General features: G+C 36.8%; 1 protein-coding gene across 1 annotated transcript in view; it reads right to left on the reverse strand.

Annotated features, from left to right (window-relative positions):
- Sox15 (Sox box 15 transcription factor) overlaps nt 1-23211 on the reverse strand; it is a 78912-nt gene that overhangs the window by 5414 nt on the left and 50287 nt on the right. Inside the window, exons 4-5 of the mRNA XM_081979428.1 lie at nt 359-575; nt 16-295 (exon numbers count right to left, since the gene is read on the reverse strand). Coding sequence (XP_081835554.1) covers nt 16-295; nt 359-575 — 497 coding nt within the window. The remainder of the gene's footprint in view (nt 1-15; nt 296-358; nt 576-23211) is intronic.

The raw sequence follows: 23211 nt of genomic DNA on the forward strand, positions 1-23211 counted from the left end.
CCGTGACAAACTTACTCGACTATTCGAGTCGGCGCCATCTTGCGGACTGCTCGACGTTCGTTTCGGGTCCGGGCTATGCGTGGGGGATGCATCGGGGGTGTGGATCGAATACGGGGATTTTTGGGCGTAGTTTTGGTAGCTAGCGTACGGGTAGTTGTTGAACTTGTAACTGTCCGGACTGTACCGTTTGTCCTGACCGAAATCAGCGCCACCTGTCGGATTACCAAAGTCCGACGGGGAAGGGTAACCTGTCACTGTGGGTGACAGCCCGGCGTTAGGAACGTAACCTTGATATCTGGTAAAAACAAACCGCAAGTTGATTGACGGTATCGAGTGACAGTTGACAGAGTGTACGTACCTGGGTGACATGTTGGCTAAACTGGGACTGAGACCGGGACTGGGCATGGACGCCCCTGTTCTAGGGCCGCCCGGTGCCGCCCTTTGCTTGTTGTGTTTCCTCCGTCTCGGTCTGTACTTGTAGTTGGGGTGTTCCGTCATGTGGATGACCCGGAGACGTTCAGCCTCCTCGACGAAAGGGCGACGGTCTTGGGGCGTCAACGATCGCCATTTTTTTCCTGCAACCAAAATCGCTGATGTAAACTCAACCACAACCTAATAATAGTTGTAATAATAATAATAATCGGGAAACTGGTTTTAAAACCAGGTACGGACTGGGGGGGCAAAAGCCAAACGAGTTGGTAAACCACGAACCAACCGGTCGATCACCCATCAAGTCCGGCCCTGGCCGTTCCCGATATCGTTTTCCGAGACAGATAACCATGAAACCGTGGCACATATTTTTCGAGCAGGCCGCGGATGATTAATTGTTTTAAAGGGGGCGTGATCGGTGATTGACAGCGCGATTGCAGCGCCGCGGGTGGCCGTCACAACGAATAAACGCCCGATCTTTAAGAGGTTATTACGTTTTTTAAGAAATACCCTGAGAAGGACCGATATAAACCAATCGAACTCATGATTGGTCCATATCGTTACACGTGACCTTAAAATTTAAAAAAAACCGTTAGATTTGAATTTTTCAGTTAAGTGAATAAGAATCTTTTTTACACTAAAGTTTACCACAATAAACTAACTCCATTTCAACTGAGCGTAGCTCCGTTATTTGATCAGTTACAAAAAAAATGTAAATAAAAAAAGTTATAGGAAATTTCACTCTCTACAAGATTGTATCTAAGTATTTTTGCCCTTAAAGGTTTGTTTAAGGAGTTACAAAGCAAAAAGTGACAGGGTGCACCAAACTGCTTTTTTTAAACCAACTCCAATTCCACTGAGCGTAGCTCCGTTATTTGAGAAGCTACAAAGGAGAGTTGAAAAAAGCCTTAAGTAAGTTTGTATTAGGTCATTTATTGAAAAAAATTATTTCATCCCATCATTGAACCACCCTGTAACTATCAAATTCTGTCACAACTGTTTTTATTGTCAAATAACTCGCTGTAAACAACTCGTTTACTTGTAACCTTTTGTATACACTTTTATATGTCAATGGATAGAAAATAAAATGGACTTTTTCAAAAAATATGGCCGCCTGTGTTGATAGGTTGCTTTGTTTGGCCGCCAGAGGGCTCCAAAACTAACTAAATATTTTCCTTGACTGTTACCACGCTTTTTTTTTAAATCTGACATTTGGCGCCAACCTAGCAGAGCGATTGTCGAATAGCAAAACTGTAGACATAAAATCATTAAGGTCGATTTTCGCTTGCACTAAATCGCCAACATAACGCAAAACCCATTAAGATAGCGACGGGGTTTCCCGCAAATTTGACCCTTACGAAAACTATCATTTGCATAAGCAGTTTTTCGCGAAATTTTCAAGCATCCCGTAGGCATTGTAGGTCACGTGACCGTGTTTTTCCTAATTTTTCAGTTTAGCCCTGAAACAGTAAAAAAATGTTTCTGGTGCACTCCTGTCACTAAACGGTAAATAACACTCGGATTTGTAACCCTTTGTATATACTTTTTTATGTTGATGGAGAGCCAATGAAATGAGCTTTCCATTGACGTATAAAAATCGATTGGTTAGTGGTGTCGTTTGGCTGCTAGAGGGCGTTAAAGTTTGTTGGTGCATCCTTTCGTTTAATCCTCGATAACTCGTTTATTCGCACTACTTTTGGTGGACTTTTATACGTCAATGGATGGCTAATGAAATGAGCTTTCTAAAAATATCCCTACTTGGGTTGATAAGTTTAATAGTTTGGCCGCTAGAGGGCTTCAAAGTTGACCAAAGAAGTTTTGAACGTTTGTGATGCACGCTTTTTTTGAATCCTAAATAACTTGTTTACTTAGAATGTTTTTCTAAAACTTTCATACGTCTATGGATAGCTATTGAAATGAACTTTCCAAAAATATCCCCTCTTGGGTTGATAAATTTAATAGTTTGGCCGCTAGAGGGCTTCAAAGTTGACCAAAGAAGTTTTGAACGTTTGTGATGCACGCTTTCTTTCAATCCTAAATAACTTGCTTACTTAGAATGTTTTCCTAAAACTTTCCTACGTCTATGGATAGCTATTGAAATGAGCTTTCCAAAAATATCCCCTCTTGGATTGATAAGTTTAATAGTTTGGTCGCTAGAGGGCTTCAAAGTTGACCAAAGAAGTTTTGAACGTTTGTGATGCACGCTTTCTTTCAATCCTAAATAACTTGTTTACATAGAATGTTTTCCTAAAACTTTCATACGTCTATGGATAGCTATTGAAATGAGCTTTCCAAAAATATCCCCCCTTGGGTTGATAAGTTTAATAGTTTGGCCGCTAGAGGGCTTCAAAGTTGACCAAAGAAGTTTTGAACGTTTGTGATGCACGCTTTCTTTCAATCCTAAATAACTTGTTTACATAGAATGTTTTCCTAAAACTTTCATACGTCTATGGATAGCTATTGAAATGAACTTTCCAAAAGTATCCCCCCTTGGGTTGATAAATTTAATAGTTTGGCCGCTAGAGGGCTTCAAAGTTGACCAAAGAAGTTTTGAACATTTGTGATGCACGCTTTCTTTCAATCCTAAATAACTTGTTTTCTTAGAATGTTTTCCTAAAACTTTCATACGTCTATGGATAGCTATTGAAATGAGCTTTCCAAAAATATCCCCACTTGGGTTGATAAATTTAATAGTTTGGCCGCTAGAGGGCTTCAAAGTTGACCAAAGAAGTTTTAAACGTTTGTGATGCACGCTTTCTTTCAATCATAAATAACTTGCTTACTTAGAATGTTTTCCTAAAACTTTCATACGTCTATGGATAGCTATTGAAATGAGCTTTCCAAAAATATCCCCCCTTGGGTAGATAAGCTTAATAGTTTGGCCTCTAGAGGGCTTCAAATAAGTTTTGAACGTTTGTGTTGCGTTTCGTTCAATCCTAAATAACTTGCTTACTTAGAATGTTTTCCTAAAACTTTCATACGTCTATGGATAGCTATTGAAATGAGCTTTCCAAAAATATCCCCCCTTGGGTAGATAAGTTTAATAGTTTGACCGCTAGAGGGCTTCAAAGTTCACCAAAGAAGTTTTGAACGTTTGTGATGCACGCTTTCTTTCAATCCTAAATTACTTGCTTACTTAGAATGTTTTCCTAAAACTTCCATACGTCTATGGTTAGCTATTGAAATGTATTGGATTGGTAAGTTTAATAGTTCGGCCACTAGAGGGCCGATGACTTCATGTAAATAAGATCTACAATGGCTTAGAAGTAATCTTAATTACAACAGCAAATTTTATTCGAATGCTAATCAGTTTTATGCTAATTTCGACTCTACATACATCATCTAGAGTATTCGGCGAAAAATTCCAGTCCTAACCTCAATTTTGGCTTTATTTAGGCGGATGACCCGACATTTCTGCGCTGTTGAGCGCGTTTAACTTTTTAGGCTAAAACTGTTAACCTTTTTAAGTAGAAGAACAATTTTTTGGGTTGCCTAAAACTTTTGCCCTAGTAAAAAGTCAAGAACACCTGAACAGGTCTACCGAAATGACAAAATCGTGTTTGATCATATTTCTATGGGCCGTTCGGGGCCCAGATTAGACCATATACACTGAACACGAAAAACTAATATTAATCCCGTGTAAACCGGACCGGGGACCCATTAGTCGTTGCCCAAGATGGGTTTTTAACTAATGGTTTCGGTGTTCTTGGGTGCCCAGGAGCTAATTATGCGCGTAGGTTTCGGATTATCTCCGGTCTCCGGTGGTATGCAATTGGGTTTCGAAAAGAGACAAAAAAAATAGGTGGGCACGCGAACGCATAAATTTGTATACGTTTGACGACATACCAAGTGCTTTATTGTTTTCGCATTATTTGCGTGAAAGTTTTGGCAACGTTGCGATTTCACAACAAATGTCAACTGTCATAAAGAGATTGGTCAGACAGGACGTCCAGTGTGTGAATTATGCAACCATTACAACACTTAGGCAACCAGACATTCAGTCCTAAGAAGCGTAACTAATTTCACGTGTCCTTATCAAAACAAATATGGTTGCGCAGTGGCTTACGTCAATATTTGTCCACGACTCGTAATAAAAGTTAATAATTTAGGTAAATAACGGTGATTTTGGTTGTTGCTGTACAGAAGGTTATTACACTAATCCCCCCCTTCATACGTCAGTCGTTCCGTTTCTATATCTAAATTATTTATGATTTATTTTCGTTTCGGGTTGGCGATGTTATCAGGACCGGCGTGATTAGAAAATATCGTCGTTTCTAAATGTCCGAGGCCCGGTTTACACCGGTCCGAATCGTTATCTATTGACAGAAATAGATGTTGCCTAGATTGTATCTGTCTCGCAGTAAACGACTCCCGGGACTGATGGATTATGATTTGTCGTTTTCGAGTTTTGGTCATTTTTTTCCTTCCGCCGGGGGTAAATTACGATTTTTTCCTGGGTGAATTTGGCCACTCTCGAACAAAGGAAACGCTCGGTTCGATGTCTTTGTCGTCATCAATCGCATCGAATGCGTCTCGTTTGGGACGGGTCTTTATGAATTATTAATGTCCCGTCAAGACGTCGAATATGACGAGGGAGAGGCCCCAGACGGCTAATGTCGGGTGACAACAAACCACACGAAGCACGACAAACTCAAAAAATAGTACAAAACACAAAAATTCTAACGAGACTGTCACGCCCTCTATGTCACCCCAAATATTCTGTCAGCAATGTTGCCAAATTCAGTTCCTCATCCTTAAATCTGAGGATCTTTAGACCAGGAGAATTTCGTAAAATACAACCTTATTTGTGTTGGGAAGTGTTCAAAATTTCTTCAGACAACTTGGAAGCCCTCTAGCGGCCAAACCATTAAACCCATCAATCCAAGCGGGGATATTTTTGGAAAGCCCATTTCAATAGCTATCCATAGACGTATAAAAGTATTGCAGAAGAAGGCTAAATCAGAAAGTTATTTCGAATTGAATAAAAGAGTAGTACAGCAAAAAAGTTCAAAATCTTTTCGGACATTTTGGAGCCCTCTAGCGGCCAAACCTCTCAATCTAAGTTCTAAGTAGCAATATTTTTGGAAAGCTCATTTCAATAGCTATCCATAGACGTATAAAAATCCTACAAAAGTGTACTAAATAAGAAAGTTATTTAGGATTTCAGGAAAGAGTGCATCATAAATGTTCAAAATCTTTTCAGTCAACTTTGAAGCCCTCTAGTTGTCAAACCATTAAACCCATGAATCCACCAGGGGATATTTTTGGAAAGCCCATTTCAATAGCTATCCATAGACGTATAAAAGTCCTACAAAAGTGTCCTAAATAAGAAAGTTATTTAGGATTGAAGGAAATAGTGCATCATAAATGTTCAAAATCTTTTCAGTCAACTTTGAAGCCGTCTAGTGGCTAAACCATGAAACGTATCAATCCAAGTAGAAATATTTTTAGAAAGCTCATTTCAATAGCTATCCATAGACGTATAAAAGTCTTGCAAAAGAAGGCTAAATAAGAAAGTTATTTAAGATTGAATGAAAGAGTGCAGCAAAAATATTCAAAAGTCTTTAACGAACTTTGAAGCCCTCTACTGGCCGAACCATTAAACCCATCAATCCAAGCGGGGACATTTTTGGAAAGCTCATTTCAATAGCTATCCATAGACGTATAAAAGTCCTACAAAAGTGTCCTAAATAAGAAAGTTATTTAGGATTGAAGGAAATAGTGCATCATAAATGTTCAAAATATTTTCAGTCAACTTTGAAGCCCTCTACTGGCCGAACCATTAAACCTATCAATCCAAGCGGGGATATTTTTGGAAAGCCCATTTCAATAGCTATCCATAGACGTATAAAAGTCCTACAAAAGTGTCCTAAATAAGTAAGTTATTTAGGATTGAAGGAAGGAGTGCATCATAAATGTTCAAAATCTGTTCAGTCAACTTTGAAGCCGTCTAGTGGCTAAACCATGAAACGTATCAATCCAAGCGGGGATATTTTTGGAAAGCCCATTTCAATAGCTATCCATAGACGTATAAAAGTCTTGCAAAAGAAGGCTAAATAAGAAAGTTATTTAAGATTGAATGAAAGAGTGCAGCAAAAATATTCAAAAGTCTTTAACGAACTTTGAAACCCTCTAGCGGCCAAACCATCAAACCCATCAATCTAAGCGGGGACATTTTTGGAAAGCTCATTTCAATAGCTATCCATAGACGTATAAAAGTCCTACAAAAGTGTCCTAAATAAGTAAGTTATTTAGGATTGAAGGAAGGAGTGCATCATAAATGTTCAAAATCTTTTCAGTCAACTTTGAAGCCCTCTACTGGCCGAACCATTAAACCCATCAATCCAAGCGGGGACATTTTTGGAAAGCTCATTTCAATAGCTATCCATAGACGTATAAAAATCCTACAAAAGTGTCCTAAATAAGAAAGTTATTTAGGATTGCAGGAAAGAGTGCATCATAAATGTTCAAAATCTTTTCAGTCAACTTTGAAGCCCTCTAGTTGTCAAACCATTAAACCCATCAATCCACCTGGGGATATTTTTGGAAAGCCCATTTCAATAGCTATCCATAGACGTATAAAAGTCCTACAAAAGTGTCCTAAATAAGAAAGTTATTTAGGATTGAAGGAAATAGTGCATCATAAATGTTCAAAATATTTTCAGTCAACTTTGAAGCCCTCTACTGGCCGAACCATTAAACCTATCAATCCAAGCGGGGATATTTTTGGAAAGCTCATTTCAATAGCTATCCATAGACGTATAAAAATCCTACAAAAGTGTCCTAAATAAGAAAGTTATTTAGGATTCAAGGAAGGAGTGCATCATAAATGTTCAAAATCTGTTCAGTCAACTTTGAAGCCGTCTAGTGGCTAAACCATGAAACGTATCAATCCAAGTAGAAATATTTTTAGAAAGCTCATTTCAATAGCTATCCATAGACGTATAAAAGTCTTGCAAAAGAAGGCTAAATAAGAAAGTTATTTAAGATTGAATGAAAGAGTGCAGCAAAAATATTCAAAAGTCTTTAACGAACTTTGAAACCCTCTAGCGGCCAAACCATCAAACCCATCAATCTAAGCGGGGACATTTTTGGAAAGCTCATTTCAATAGCTATCCATAGACGTATAAAAGTCCTACAAAAGTGTCCTAAATAAGTAAGTTATTTAGGATTGAAGGAAGGAGTGCATCATAAATGTTCAAAATCTTTTCAGTCAACTTTGAAGCCCTCTACTGGCCGAACCATCAAACCCATCAATCCAAGCGGGGATATTTTTGGAAAGCTTATTTCAATAGCTATCCACAGACGTATAAAAGTCCTACAAAAGTGTCCTAAATAAGAAAGTTATTTAGGATTGAAGGAATGAGTGCATCATAAATGTTCAAAATCTTTTTAGTCAAGTTTGAAGTCCTCTAGTGGCCGAACCATTAAACCCATCAATCCAAGGGGGCATATTTTTGGAAAGCTCATTTCAATAGCTATCCATAGACGTATAAAAATCCTACAAAAGTGTACTAAATAAGAAAGTTATTTAGGATTGAAGGAATGAGTGCATCATAAATGTTCAAAATCTTTTGAGTCAAATTTGAAGCCCTCTACTGGCCGAACCATTAGACCCATCAATCCAAGCGGGGATATTTTTGGATAGCCCATTTCAATAGCTATCCATAGACGTATAAAAGTCTTGCAGAAGTAGGCTAAATAAGAAAGTTATTTTAAATTGAAAAAAAGAGTAGAACAGCAAAAAAGTTCAAAATCTCTTCGGACATTTTTGAAGCCCTCTAGCGGCCAAACCTATCAATCTAAGTTCTAAGTAGCAATATTTTTGGAAAGCTCATTTCAATAGCTATCCATAGACGTGTAAAAGTTCTACAAAAGTGTCCTAAATAAGAAAGTTATTTAGGATTGCCGGAAGGAGTGCATCATAAATGTTCAAAATCTTTTGAGTCAAATTTGAAGCCCTCTACTGGCCGAACCATTAAACCTATCAATCCAAGCGGGGATATTTTTGGATAGCCCATTTCAATAGCTATCCATAGACGTATAAAAGTCTTGCAGAAGTAGGCTAAATAACGAAGTTATTTAAGATTGAATGAAAGAGTGCAGCAAAAATATTCAAAAGTCTTTAACGAACTTTGAAACCCTCTAGCGGCCAAACCATCAAACCCATCAATCTAAGCGGGGACATTTTTGGAAAGCTCATTTCAATAGCTATCCATAGACGTATAAAAGTCCTACAAAAGTGTCCTAAATAAGTAAGTTATTTAGGATTGAAGGAAGGAGTGCATCATAAATGTTCAAAATCTTTTCAGTCAACTTTGAAGCCCTCTACTGGCCGAACCATCAAACCCATCAATCCAAGCGGGGATATTTTTGGAAAGCTTATTTCAATAGCTATCCACAGACGTATAAAAGTCCTACAAAAGTGTCCTAAATAAGAAAGTTATTTAGGATTGAAGGAATGAGTGCAGCAAAAATATTCTAAAGTCTTAAACCAACTTTGAAACTCTCTAGCGGCCAAACCATCAAACCCATCAATCCAAGGGGGGATATTTTTGGAAAGCCCATTTCAATAGCTATCCATAGACGTATAAAAGTGTTGCAAAAGTATAGGCTAAATAGGTGAGTTATTTAGAGTTGAATGATAGAGTGCATCAAAAATAGCTTACAAACTTAAAAAAAATCAAAACTGACTAAGTATAGTGAGGTTAGGTTCGTGATATTTCTCAGAAACGGTTGCTTTGAATGTCAACTGGTAAAAATATCAGTTCGATTCGTTAAAAAAAACCACGCCCACGTCTACCATAAATGTCACATCATCCGCATAAACATTACAATGTTAAGAAGTTCGGTCGCATGACTTATCTACCGAATACATCTGGACAAAAGTTGAGTCTCCGAGGCGGTACCACGTCGGCTTTTATGATTAAAGTACCATTTAGAACCGATCCTGACACTGTTCAGGTGGTACCGATCCATCAAAACGTGTCAGATCATCCGCCTAAAGCTTATTAGTGGCGACTCGTTCAAAGTAATAATTATCGAAGTCTAGGTGTGACATATTGAGGTACTACCTGAAATAAAAGTTGATTGTAGAACGAAAAGTGTGCGAAGCAATAAACGAGGTGGTACTGCGGCCGGTACGACCATAAAGTGGGCCCGGGCAACCCACAACCATAATTCCCCTCGGCCGTTTATTAATAACGTGTGAAGGGTCCGAAAATGATTATTAATTTCCTTCAACTGGCACATACACTCGTACCGGTCGTACCAGACGTCTTTATTTTGTCTCGTTCCTTTTTCGTCCACAAAGACAAATACATGAATAATGTACGATAATGATTAATGTCCATCCGAACACGTGATGACACACGTCGGCATTCCCGCTGTTATTGTTTTTGCCTTCACCTGCGGCTGTCACATATTTTTAATAACCCCGAAGGAGGAGGTGGTGGACGTGGCAACGTTGCAGTGATAAAGTTTCGATTCATCGAACCGGGGGACACTCCCTGAACGCAGACAGGATGGGAGTGACTCCGACTCTTCCAAACACGAACCCCGTTGATTTTTTTTAGGAGCGGCCCTACGTCGACCGATTGACCTTTTGTCGAACGCTTTTCGGCCGTATAATTTCCTTTTTTTCTCTCTCTTTCTATAAAAAAAAGGCTTGTTCGATTTTGTTTTGGGTAGGTAGTACCGTCACTGATGATCAGTACTTTTCCAACTAAAAACCATCTAAATTGGCTCTGGGAACTAGTTTAAACGATAGTGGTACCATGTAAAATATGCAAGCCTGATAGTACCACCTTCTAAAGTGTTGTTGTAGAGCAACTCACTGAAAGAAATAAAATTACTTTGGTCAACAACTAAGTGTATTAAATATAGAAGTTATTTAGGATTGATTGAAAAAGTGCACCAGAAATACTCAAACTCTTTTCGCTCAACTTGGAAGCCCTCTAGCGGCCAAACTATTAAACTTACTAACCCAAGGGGGGATATTTTTGGAAAGCTCATTTCAATAGCTATCCATAGATGTATAAAAGTTTTCGGAAAACATTCTAAGTAAGCAAGTTATTTAGGATTGAAAGAAAGCGTGCATCACAAACGTTCAAAACTTCTTTGGTCAACTTTGAAGCCCTCTAGCGCCCAAACTATTAAACTTATCAACCTAAGGGGGGGTATTTTTGGAAAGCTCATTTCAATAGCTATCCATAGACGTATGAAAGTTTTAGGAAAACATTCTAAGTAAGCAAGTTATTTAGGATTGAAAGAAAGCGTGCATTACAAACGTTCAAAACTTCTTTGGTCAACTTTGAAGCCCTCTAGCGTCCAAACTATTAAACTTATCCACCCAAGGAGGGATATCTTTGGAAAGCTCATTTCAGTAGCTATCCATAGACGTATGAAAGTTTTAGGAAAACATTCTAAGTAAGCAAGTTATTTAGGATTGAAACAGAGCGTGCATCACAAACGTACAAAACTTCTTTGGTCAACTTTGAAGCCCTCTAGCGGCCAAACTATTAAACTTATCAACCTAAGGGGGGGTATTTTTGGAAAGCTCATTTCAATAGCTATCCATAGACGTATGAAAGTTTAAGGAAAACATTCTAAGTAAGCAAGTTATTTAGGATTGAAAAAAAGCGTGCATCACAGAAGTTCAAAACTTCTTTGGTCAACTTTGAAGCCCTCTAGCGGCTAAACTATTAAATTTATCAACCCAAGGGGGGATATTTTTGGAAAGCTCATTTCAATAGCTATCCATAGACGTATGAAAGTTTTAGGAAAACATTCTAAGTAAGCAAGTTATTTAGGATTGAAAGAAAGCGTGCATCACAAACATTCTAAGTAAGCAAGTTATTTACGATTGAAAGAAAGCGTGCATCACAAACGTTCAAAACTTCTTTGGTCAACTTTGAAGCCCTCTAGCGGCCAAACTATTAAATTTATCAACCCAAGGGAGGATATTTTTGGAAAGCTCATTTCAATAGCTATCCATAGACGTATAAAAGTGAAAACCAGCTAAATAGGTGAGTTATTCAGGATTGATTGAAAAAATGCATCAAAAATTGCAACAGTTTTCAAAAATAATAACTAATTAACTAGTAATATTTAATGTGTTGAAGCTGGTGGTACCATTTACTTAATGTAGTACCGATGGTACTACCTTTCAAACTGCTGTGGTCTATTTCTAGAAAGTGCTGGAAAAAGTTGCAAAAACACTTGGTACTTTTGAGGGTGGTACTAGAGTTTTACCATGTTTTTGTTATTTAGTTGAAGTAGTACCAAAATAATATTGTTTACGTAGTACTGGTGGTACCAACTCGAATTACTTCGTTGAGAGGTTTACAAAAAAAAAATTGCAAAACTTGTGGGTTTGGTGGCACTGGTTTCGGGGGGGAAGGTGGGGATGGTGGTACCACTTTGGGATCATTTATATAGCGGATTCCGTTTGACGTTTACCAGGGGAACCATTATCGCGGTACGCATCGATCACTTTTATTAATGTTCGCCGACGACCCGTCGATTTTTCATCTTCGACATGGGGCCGTGTCGGAAACGCAACGACGCGTCCGTCTGGGTACGCACCGGCCTCGATTGTCAGACGTTTCCGTCCCTTCGGGCCCGGTCTGGTACTGTTCGTAGGCCTACTATGCTTGCGGTACCACTTGCAGTCAAATCTAACCACGGGAACTATTCGTGGTACCACTGAAACTGATTCAGAAGAGTGTCCGCGAACGGTAATTTGGCTCACTTTTGGTACCACTTAGAGGGTTAGTTTACAGGAAGGATATTCAAAAGTTTGAATTTTCTTCAGAACCGGACTAATTCAAAATTTACATTGTATTTTGTCAAACTGTCCACGTAGGGCACGTAGGAACCTATAACTAGTACAGGGACGTAATGACTTGAATGTGGTGTCTGTCAAAATGACTAGACAACTATGAAAGTTAGTTTGACAGAGTAAAGTAGGAGTTACACTGTAAGAAATTCGTAACCTAATCCGGGGTCGATTTCCACCCACCGGGTGACCTTTTCGGTAATTTTTGCCGTCAACAGAAAAATGACGTCGTCCATTAGCGGCTCGTTAATAACGGCAAAAGTCCCAGACTAACCAGCCGTTCAAAACCCATTCGTCACCGTCGGCCATATTTTCTCATTAACGAGGCCTGCAGATTCCTGTTTTGACACCGTTCAGAAAATGGCCGATAAAAATAAATAAAAACGACGGCCACGCGCTGATTTTTAATTTGAATATATTGTCGCCCGACGTTTCGGATGGATTATTAACGAGCCGTGCCCGGGGCCAATTTCGGTTTTATCGCCCGGAACCGACTCGGCGATTGCGTGGGCGAAATCACGCGCGACGGCCCTGCATCATACCCAAACGACGTGATTTTTTTTTTCCCCGATCAAGCACACATTTGAGGTTAAACACCGAAAAAATCCGCTTCGTAGATTGTCTAGGATGACTAGAATCGCACTTTTGCGTTACCACCCCAAATTTTGGCTTGTTGTCCAAATTGTGCCGTAGGTAGCAATTGCCTAAAATGTGAAATGACTGTGCTAGCTAATTGTCCTAATTTTTCCAGAGAAGAGAAGAAGAACGTGATAAAATTATTGGCTGGCTAATTGCCTGAAATTTTAAAGAGCGGAAGAATGTGTTGCCTAAAATTTTTAAAAAAAGATTTTTCCAAAAAAAAAATGAGGAAAAGAATGTATTGAAATGATTGACCTGGCAAATTGCTTAGAATTTTTAAAAGAAGAGTAGAAAAATGAAATAAAATAATTGAGCTGGCTTATTGCCCAGAATTTTCAAAAGAAGAGTGAAAAGATCCAAAAATGTGTCATAATCTTTAATCAGCCATCGATTAGATAGTCAGAAGAGACTTTGTGACGTCATTTCTGTCACATGTTTATTGTGAATGTCACGTGAATAAGTATCAAATGACTGATGTCTGAGGCTACTTTGAAACAAATGTAAAAACTTAATATGGCGCCTATAAGAAAAGTCAAAGTTGATGATGGTAACTAAAAAACGAAACGTCGGGACAACGGTAAAGTGTCATTTGTGTTCAGCTTATCTTGACAAATAAATTAGGAAAAAAATAAATAAAAACTAACTTTCACAATTTTTTCAGTATTCCGACGCGTTTTAGTGTTTTGCGTTTTACATTGGGGCGCAGTACGGCTCTGTAACTTGCGCGATAGACTTGATGATATTTTTTGACGTTGAATGGACACGGATAAGTTGTCCCGTTTAGCCGCTAGAGGGCGTCAAATTTGACTCTCGTTTTTTGCTCAATATCTCAGGAACGTTTCAGGTTAGAGGTCTGAAATTTTTACCACAAATCACGTCGATGGGATACAACTTTTACCTTGTATATACTTTTTTGGTACCATGCACCGTTTGTCCTTAAAAAATTAAAAACTGGAATTGTCAAGAATTTTCACCTTCCGATTTTTTTCAGAATTTTTTTTTTTTTCAAAATTAACCTCAATTGCTTATTTACCTCCAGGTTAATAGTACAAAAATGAGGTAAACTGTCATTTGTCAAAATGTTATTTTGCAAGGGTGCCACGCCCTAAAGCGTCAAAATTGACATAATTTCAAAGTCATCTCCGAAAAGGGGCCAGTTAGAGCAAAATGGACGTCAGATTTGTGTTGCCCAGGTTCAAATTAGTTAAAGAAATCACTTTGATTGAGGAAAATCCAAAATGGTCGCCTTTAGTGTAGTAGGTCCAAAAAATCCCTAATTTAGATTAAATTTTTGTGTAATTTTCCAGAAAATCGTCCATAACTCGCTTATTTTAAACACCCTGTATAAACAAACCGTATAACAAAAGAAAGCTAATGAACGGCACTATCACGTGACGTTGAACGGGCGCGGATAAGTTGTCCCGTTTGGCCGCTAGAGGGCGTCAAATTTGACTCTCGTTTTTTGCTCAATATCTCAGGAACGTTTCAGGTTAGAGGTCTGAAATTTTTACCACAAATGCACCTCGATGGTGATACAACCTTTACCTTCTATGCACTTTTTTGGTACCATACACCGTTTGACCTTGAAAAATTAAAAACTGGAATTGTCAAGAATTTTCAAGGGTGATTTTTTTTCAGAAAATTTTTATTATCAAAATTAACCTTAACTGCTTAAATACCTTCAAGTTTATAGTACAAAAATGTAAAAAACTAATTATTTTTGAATTTTGAGATTTTCCAATTTTTCCGGAAAAATTTCCATAAATTTAATTTTCCGGAAATTTTCCATCCCTGATTGTACGGTCCTGTTTGACATCCGATCAAATTAACTGACACTTTTGAAACACCCTGTATAAAACTACCGTATAACAAAAGAAAGCTAATGAACGGGGCTATCACGTGACGTTGAACGGGCACGGATAAGTTGTCCCGTTTAGCCGCTAGAGGGCGTCAAATTTGACTCTCGTTTTTTGCAGTTTTTGCTCAATATCTCAGGATCGTTTCAGGTTAGAGGTCTGAAGTTTTTACCACAACTGCACCTCGATGGTGATACAACCTTTACCTTCTATGCACTTTTTTGGTACCATGCACCGTTTGAGCTTGAAAAATAAAAAACTGGAATTGTCAAGAATTTTCAAGGGTGATTTTTTTTCAGAAAATTTTTATTATCAAAATTAACCTTAACTGCTTAAATACCTTCAAGTTTATAGTACAAAAATGTAAAAAACTAATTATTTTTGAATTTTGAGATTTTCCAATTTTTCCGGAAAAATTTCCATAAATTTAATTTTCCGGAAATTTTCCATCCCTGATTGTACGGTCCTGTTTGACATCCGATCAAATTAACTGACACTTTTGAAACACCCTGTATAAAACTACCGTATAACAAAAGAAAGCTAATGAACGGGGCTATCACGTGACGTTGAACGGGCACGGATAAGTTGTCCCGTTTAGCCGCTAGAAGGCGTCAAATTTGACTCTCGTTTTTTGCTCATTATCTCAGGAACGTTTCAGGTTAGAGGTCTGAAGTTTTTACCACAAATCACCTCGATGGGATACAACTTTTACCTTGTATACACTTTTTTGGTACTATGTACGGTTTGACCTTGAAAAATTAAAAATTGTAATTGTCAAGAATTTTCTAGGGTGATTTTTTTCAAAAATTTTTTTATTTTCAAAATTGACCTCAACTGCTTAAATACCTTCAGGTTAATAGTACAAAAATGACGTAAAGTGTCATTTGTCAAAATGTCATTTTGCAAGGGTGCCACACCCTAAAGTGTCAAAATTGACATAATTTCAATGTCATCTTCGAAACGGTGCCAGTTAGAGCAAAATGGACGTCAGTTTTGTGTTGCCCAAGTTCAAATTAGTTAAAAAAATCTCTTTGATTGATAAAAATCCAAAATGGTCGCCTTTAGTGCAGTAGGTCCAAAAACTCCCTAATTTAGGTTAAAATTCCGTGCAATTTTCCAGAAAATCGTCCATAACTCGCTTATTTGAAACACCCTGTATAAAACTACCGTATAACAAAATAAAGCTAATGAACGGGGCTATCACGTGACGTTGAACGGGCACGGATTAGTTCTCCCGTTTAGCCGCTAGAGGGCGTCAAATTTGACTCTCGTTTTTTGCTCAATATTTCAGGAACGTTTCAGGTTAGAGGTCCGAAGTTTTTACGACAAACGCACCTCGATGGTGATGCAACTTTTACCTTCTATACCCTTTTTTGGTACCATGCACCGTTTTACCTTGAAAAATTAAAAACTGGAATTGTCAAGAATTTTAAAGGGTGATATTTTTCAAAAAATTTGACTCTCGTTTTTTGCTCAATATCTCAGGAACGTTTCAGGTTAGAGGTCTGAAATTTTTACCACAAATCACCTCGATGGGATACAACTTTTACCTTGTATACACTTTTTTGTTACCATACACCCTTTGACCTTGAAAAATTAAAAATTGGAATTGTCAAGAATTTTCAAGGATGATTTTTTTTAGAAAATTTTAAGAAAAGAAAGAATCCCAAGGGTTGTAGATGAAATTCCTGAAAAAAATCAACTTTCCACCCCTTCTAGGAAGGAAAGTAAATCAAACTGTAAATTAGTGCAAATCTCATGCAGTACTGTAATAAAGAATTTTTGCACACGTCCGATCGTTTCAAACATTCACACGTGTTCGTTTTAAAAGCGCCGATTTCACAACCGTTGACATTACGTAAGTAAAACGAGTCACGACTAATTCCCAAGCCTTTGCGTTCCCCTAATTAGTTAAATATGTCCATTTTAAGACTGACACACATTCGTTGTGGTGATTCAATGCGACGAGGGGGAAAAAAAAAAAAAATACGGCGCTTGTACCCGTCAGTTGTCAGTGTGAAGTGCTACCAGACGCCCTGCGGCGCCCCCCCCGCCGACCGAACAAGCACATTTAGGGCCCCCCTTTGACAGAATCGCTCAATGAACGAGAATTTCGTGGTGTTCATTCATGACGATGTCGTACCCAGGTTGGACATCATCCTCGAGGGGTTTTTAACCTATTTACGATGCCCCTTAAATGGCGGATTTATTGACGTAAGTCATAATGGTTGACCTTAAAGTAAAGGTGGCAACAACCTCATGTTCAATGTAAATTTGTTGACGCAGGTGATTATCGTGTGATATATGGATCGATCATCCGTCGTAATTTAATTATTGTACGTCTCTGAATTCCCTTCTAAACCTTCAACAAAAATCAAACCTTTAATCCCTATTTTAAACTGTAAGCATTTATCCTGTATAAGAAGGAATTCGGTATATGATGTATTGTATAAATGTCATGAATGACAAGCGACAGATGACGGTAAATAGACAATGGGGGGGAGTGATCTCAGAGTGTTCTTGATTATTTTTGAAAAAAGTATGTTTTAGGATGTTATCTGGTGCTTTGTGCCCATTATTGGAAAAACTAATTAAAATTTATGAAAAATACCACTAGTGTTATTAACCGTTGGCCATTCTAAACCTCCCCTTACAAAACCCAGTTTAAGTTGAGTTTTGAATGTGACAAGTGAAAGTATGGTTCATTTTTTTCCCGTGGCGGTTACGTCATCAAGTGCTCCGCCATATTGAAATGTACGCACGTCGTTTATTACAAGCCAGGCTATCCACGTTGCCGTATTGATAAATTCCTCCTTTAAACCTCACAATATGTATCTTTCATTAAGCAATTATAAATAAGAAAATGAGAAAACGTTATGGTTTTGAAAAAAAACATTCTAAGAATCTCACATGTTTTGCATGCAATAAATGCTTTTTTTTTCGAAATCTGTATAATTCATCGGTCCGTTTATTACTGCAACCAACAATACACCAGGTTCACATCTGCTCGTGGAAGATGTGGCAACATAGAGCATAGTCCCAACTGACAGTCGGCTAAACATTTTGAGGTTAGGAATTTTAAAAATATGAAAAACACCAAAAACTACAAACAGAAGAAATAAAACCTTAATTTAGGGTTGTTTAAGTTTATTAATTAGTGTTGTTATTGCGAGACCTTCGTAGAATTTAAGATTTTTCTTCACCAAACTGGAAAACTTGCAACATTTGGTGGTAAACAAAGGCGGAAAGTTCCAATCAAACTTTGGCTTAGAAACAACAACCACATTCAATTTAAATTATCTGGAAAGAACCACAAATTCCATAAAATTTGCAAGAAAGGAAAGGCAATGTGTGTATCCTGGGGACCTTTAAATCCTAAAGCAGTGTTTTAAATTATAACAGAATTGTTGGTGTTTTTTAAGAACTTGCTTCTTGGTTTTGTGATCTACAGGGTGGTCCAGTTTTAAATGTTAATAATTTACCATTCGATAGCCCATCAAAAAAAAAATAAGTTAACATACACTATGTCATTTTCCTGAAAAATGCTTCCCAAGGAAAATCGGTTTCTTGTCATAACTGTCAGACCGCTGGAGCAATAATGGTTTTCATTTTTCTGCCTTATTCTCTACGTCACTGGAAATTTTGCAAACATTTCAGTTTTTTTTACTTTACTTGTTCAATTTGACTAAAATTCTGATTTGAAACTTCGTTTACGAGATAATTGAGTTATTACGTTCAAAGGCCCAAAACCAACTCAACCCAACTTAAAAATTGTCTTGAAAATGATGAAAATTGACTTAGAGAAGAAGAAGCTTAAAAAATGTCTTTGTAGCCAGTTTTCATAGTTTCCAGACAAATTGAAAGAGTTCAGTTTTGAAAATTGACTTAGAAACCAGTAAATTTACTTTGAAACGGTGAAAATTGACTTAAGAGGCTTAAAAATTGGTATTTGTAACCAGTTTTCAGACAAATTAAAAGACTTTCGGCTTGACAATTGACTTGAGAGGCTTAAAAACTCTCTTTCAGTGAGTCGTTATAGTTTTCAGATAAGTTAAAAACTTTAGTAGTGAAAATTGACTTGTAGCTATGGAAAACTAGTTTATCGAGAATTTTTTACTACAAATTCACACATTTCAACTTTGAAAATTCTTAGACACCAAAAAGTGATTCTAAACCAATGAAAAGTGACATCAAAGGCTTAAAATTTGCATTTGAAGTAAGTTTTCATAATTTGAAAATACATTTCAATATTTTAGTTTTGAAAATAGTCTTAAATTCAGGATATTGACATGAGATTTATTAAAATTGACTTGAAGACTAACTTTTCAAGTTTTTTACTTTGCTTTTCAATTTTTTAGAACTCTATAGGTAATAATATATTACGTAACTAGTGCTGTAAGAAGCATTTTAGTGTAATTCCATGAGTGCGTAAAATGCTTTAGAGCACGTGTGAGGTACTATACTTTACCTACGACCAAATGGAAAATCCTGCTTTCGCAATTCATATAATTCAGAGTAACTTTTCATTAAAAAAGTACATTTTCAACGTATTGGAACGATCAAGGAAGAAATGTAAACAAAATCGATAAAGAATAAAGAGGTTCATTACGTAACTATGCGTAATTAGCTGTTTACCCTCAAATCGTAGGTAAATTTAGTTATTTTTTTAAATTCATTATTTATAAGTAACGTTAGGGGAAAAAGGACGAAATTTTCGACAGCTGTCAACCGAACCTAGAACTGTATAACTGTACTGACTTTGACAGCTGTCACATTGGCTGCAACTGAAAGTATTAAAATTCACAGTTGTATCAACAATTTAAGCACGATAAACTTAATTTAATCGCTGATATTTCGAAAAAAATTATACATTTGGCAATAATGCAAAAAAAAAAACACTGTAAAAATTTGGCCAAAAATTGGAAAAATCGCCAGTTCGGCAACATCGTACAAAACTAGGTATTTTTTAAATAGCTCAAGAAAAATTTTCATTTTGGCAACGTTGCAAAACTGCGATTATCAGTAACTTTAGGAAAAAAGTCAATTTGGCCACACTGCAGAAACCTTTATAAAAAAACTTTTAAAAAACTATTTATAAATCGAATCAATTTGGGAATGCGGTTATTCATCATTTATACGTAACTTTAGGAAAAAAAAGTTAATTTGGCAACATTGCACAAACTGGTCATTGATTAATAAGGATTAGAAAGATGCGAGATGAAATGTCAATTTGGCAACATTGTAGTAACTAAGTGGTAAGTAATTTAAAAAAAAATAGCAAACATTGCAAAATTAGATAAAATCTTACAATGACTTAACTAGAGTCCGGATTTCTAGAAATTTTGGTGCAGTTTTCCAGAAAATCGTCCATAACTCGCTTATTTGAAACATCATGTATAAACACACCGTATAACAAAAGAAAGCTCATGAACGGGGCTATCACGTGACGTTGAGCGGGCACGGCTATGTTGTCCCATTTAGCCGCTAGAGGGCGTCAAATTTGACTCTCGTTTTTTGCTCAATATCTCAGGAACGTTTCAGGTTAGAGGTCTGAAATTTTTACCACAAATCACCTCGATGGGATACAACTTTTACCTTCTATACACTTTTTTGGTACCATGCACCGTTTGACCTTGAAAAAATAAAAACTGGAAATGTCAAGAATTTTCACCTTCTGATTTTTTTCAGAAAATTTTTGTTTTCAAAATTAACCTCAACTGCTTAAATACCTTCAGGTTAATAGTTCAAAAATGACGTAAAGTGTCATTTGTCAAAATGTCATTTTGTAAGGGTGCCACGCCCTAAAGTGTCAAAATTGACATAATTTCAAGGTCATCTCCGAAACGGTGCCAGTTAGAGCAAAATGGACGTCAGATTTGTGTTGCCCAGGTTCAAATTAGTTAAAAAAATCACTTTGATTGAGGAAAATCCAAAATGGTCGCCGTTAGTATAGTAGGTCCAAAAAATCCCTAATTTAGATTAAATTTTCGTGCAATTTTCCAGAAAATCGTCCATAACTCGCTTATTTGAAACACACTGTATAAAAAGACCGTATAAGAAAAGATAGCTAAATCACGTGACGTTGAACGGGCACGGATAAGTGGTCTCGTTTAGCCGCTAGAAGGGCGTCAAATTTGACTCTCGTTTTTTTGCAGTTTTTGCTCAATATCTCAGGAACGTTTCAGGTTAGAGGTCTGAAATTTTTACCACAAATGCACTTCGATGGGTTAGAACTTTTACCTTCTATGCACTTTTTTGGTACCATGCACCGTTTGACCTTGAATAATTAAAAACTAGAATTGTCAAGAAACTTCAAGTCAACATTTTTTATTTTCAAAATTAACCTCAACTCCCTAAATACCTTCAAGTTAATAGTACAAAAATGTAAAAAAACGAATTATTTTTGAATTTTCAGATTTTCCAATTTTTCCGTAAAAATTTCCATCCCTGATTGTACGGTCCTGTTTGACATCCGATCAAATTAATCGACACTTTTGACCAAACGTGCCGGCAATAATAAGCAGAGTAACTGGCTTAGAATGTGTCTTGTCATGACGTCATACTAAAAAAACAACCAACTAAAAACGGTGCTATTTCAATACTCTCAGGAAAAACAATAAAACGTTCCCTTTCTCGAAGGATCGAAAGTACCCACGAACGTGTTCGTCTCGTGAAGAAGACGGATCGTGTGGCGGTTCAGTTCTGGTGCGTGGGACGGCCGATCGTACTCTCTATACGAACCGGTAATCGATTTCATAGAGACGATGATTTTGCATATTGGCACGTTCCACGACCAGGGGCGTACGACTAATTAGAGTCAGAAATTATTAAAATAAATGACGGGAAAGCAAGGTACCACCTTCCCTCCCACCCCCTCATCGAGACGCTGTCAATAGTGACGATTTCTCGGTACTAAAAAAAAAAAACGCAAATTAGAAAGGAAGCCTTGAATTTCGATCGTGTATCCTCGATTAAATCATCTTATTGTTAATTAGACGAATTGAAGCGTGTGGTACTTAGGGTGAGTGATGTCATCGGTGGTACCGTTACTCAGAAAGGATCGAATAGACCAGAGAGAGTTAGCGTAAAACACCAACTAAAAGACACTTTGTTATACAGGGTGGTCCAGTTTTAAGTGTCAATAATTCACCATTTGACAGCTAATCAAAAAATAAGTTGACTTGCATTATGTCATTTTTCTGAAAAACGTTTCCTAAGGAAGATACAGTCCTCCAAATTTCAATTTAAAAAATCGTTTTATAGTTTAAAACTGAAAATTCAAGACTTGTGAAAGTCCAAATTTGTACTGAATAGTCTAAAAACTTTTTTACTACTACGAATAGTCTTATGATTCGCTTTCTCAGACTGCCATCCTGGTTGAGTGTCTGAAACTGGCATTCAAGAACTAAAAAAAGTCCGGAAATCAAGACAAAGATTGTATTGTGCATGAAACTCATTTTTTGCTACTAAAAATAGTATAAAAGTTTACTTTTAAAGCTAGAACGGACCTTACTAGGACTAAAGAGAGTCCAAAAGTATATTTCCAAGACTTTATTGGTGTACAACTCAATTTTCTGGACACAAGTCTAGAAGTAAATTAAATTTTCGGACTATTTTATTTCTAAAAATTTGTTCTCAAGACTATTATTGTAGCATTTGGTACCAAAATTTTTTGCTTTAATTACTGAAGAAACTTGACTTTTGGAAATAGTCTTAAACTCAATTTTTCAGTCTTAAAAAAGCACTAAAAACAGTCTGAATTTCTTAGAGATGCTACAATTTATTGCACCTATGAGTGTAGAAGTCAATTTAATAGTGAAGAAGCTTGAAATAACATTTTCAAGACTATGGTCAGTGGACAAACTGGCTTTTAGGCCTGATAAGTCAAAAACTTTGTTAAGATAGTCTTGAAACTCGATTTGAGGCACTGAAAACAGCTTTAAAACACTAAAAACAGTCTAGTTTATTAAGAAATACCCGAATTTTTAGCACTGAGGTGTCTAGAAGTCGATTTAATAGTGACAAAGCTTGGAATGCCATTTTAAGTCTATGAAGAATGTAAAAATTGTTTTTTAAGTTTGCTATGTCAATAACTTGGTGAAGATAGTCTTGAAACTCGATTTTCCAAGCTGAAAGCAGTTTTGAAGCACTAAAAATAGTCCAGAATTCGAAGAAAATGAAAAGCAAAGTTTTCAAGACAATTTTCATGAATCTAATGTCAATGTCTTGCATCTAAAACTATTTTCAAGACTAAAATATTGAAATTTGCCTTAAAATTATGAAAACTCACTTCAAATGCAAATTTTAAGCTTCTGATGTCACTTTTCATTAGTTCAGTCACATTTTGGGGTTCAAGTCATTTTTTAAGGTTTAAATGTATGAATTTGTAGTAACAAATTCTTGAAAAAGTAGTTTTTATGTCTACAAGTCAATTTTTAGTATTAAAGT

This window comes from Ips typographus, linkage group LG5 (assembly GCF_016097725.1).
Source record: "Ips typographus isolate SLU linkage group LG5, UJ_Ityp_2.0, whole genome shotgun sequence".
Taxonomy (NCBI): Eukaryota; Metazoa; Arthropoda; class Insecta; order Coleoptera; family Curculionidae; genus Ips; species Ips typographus.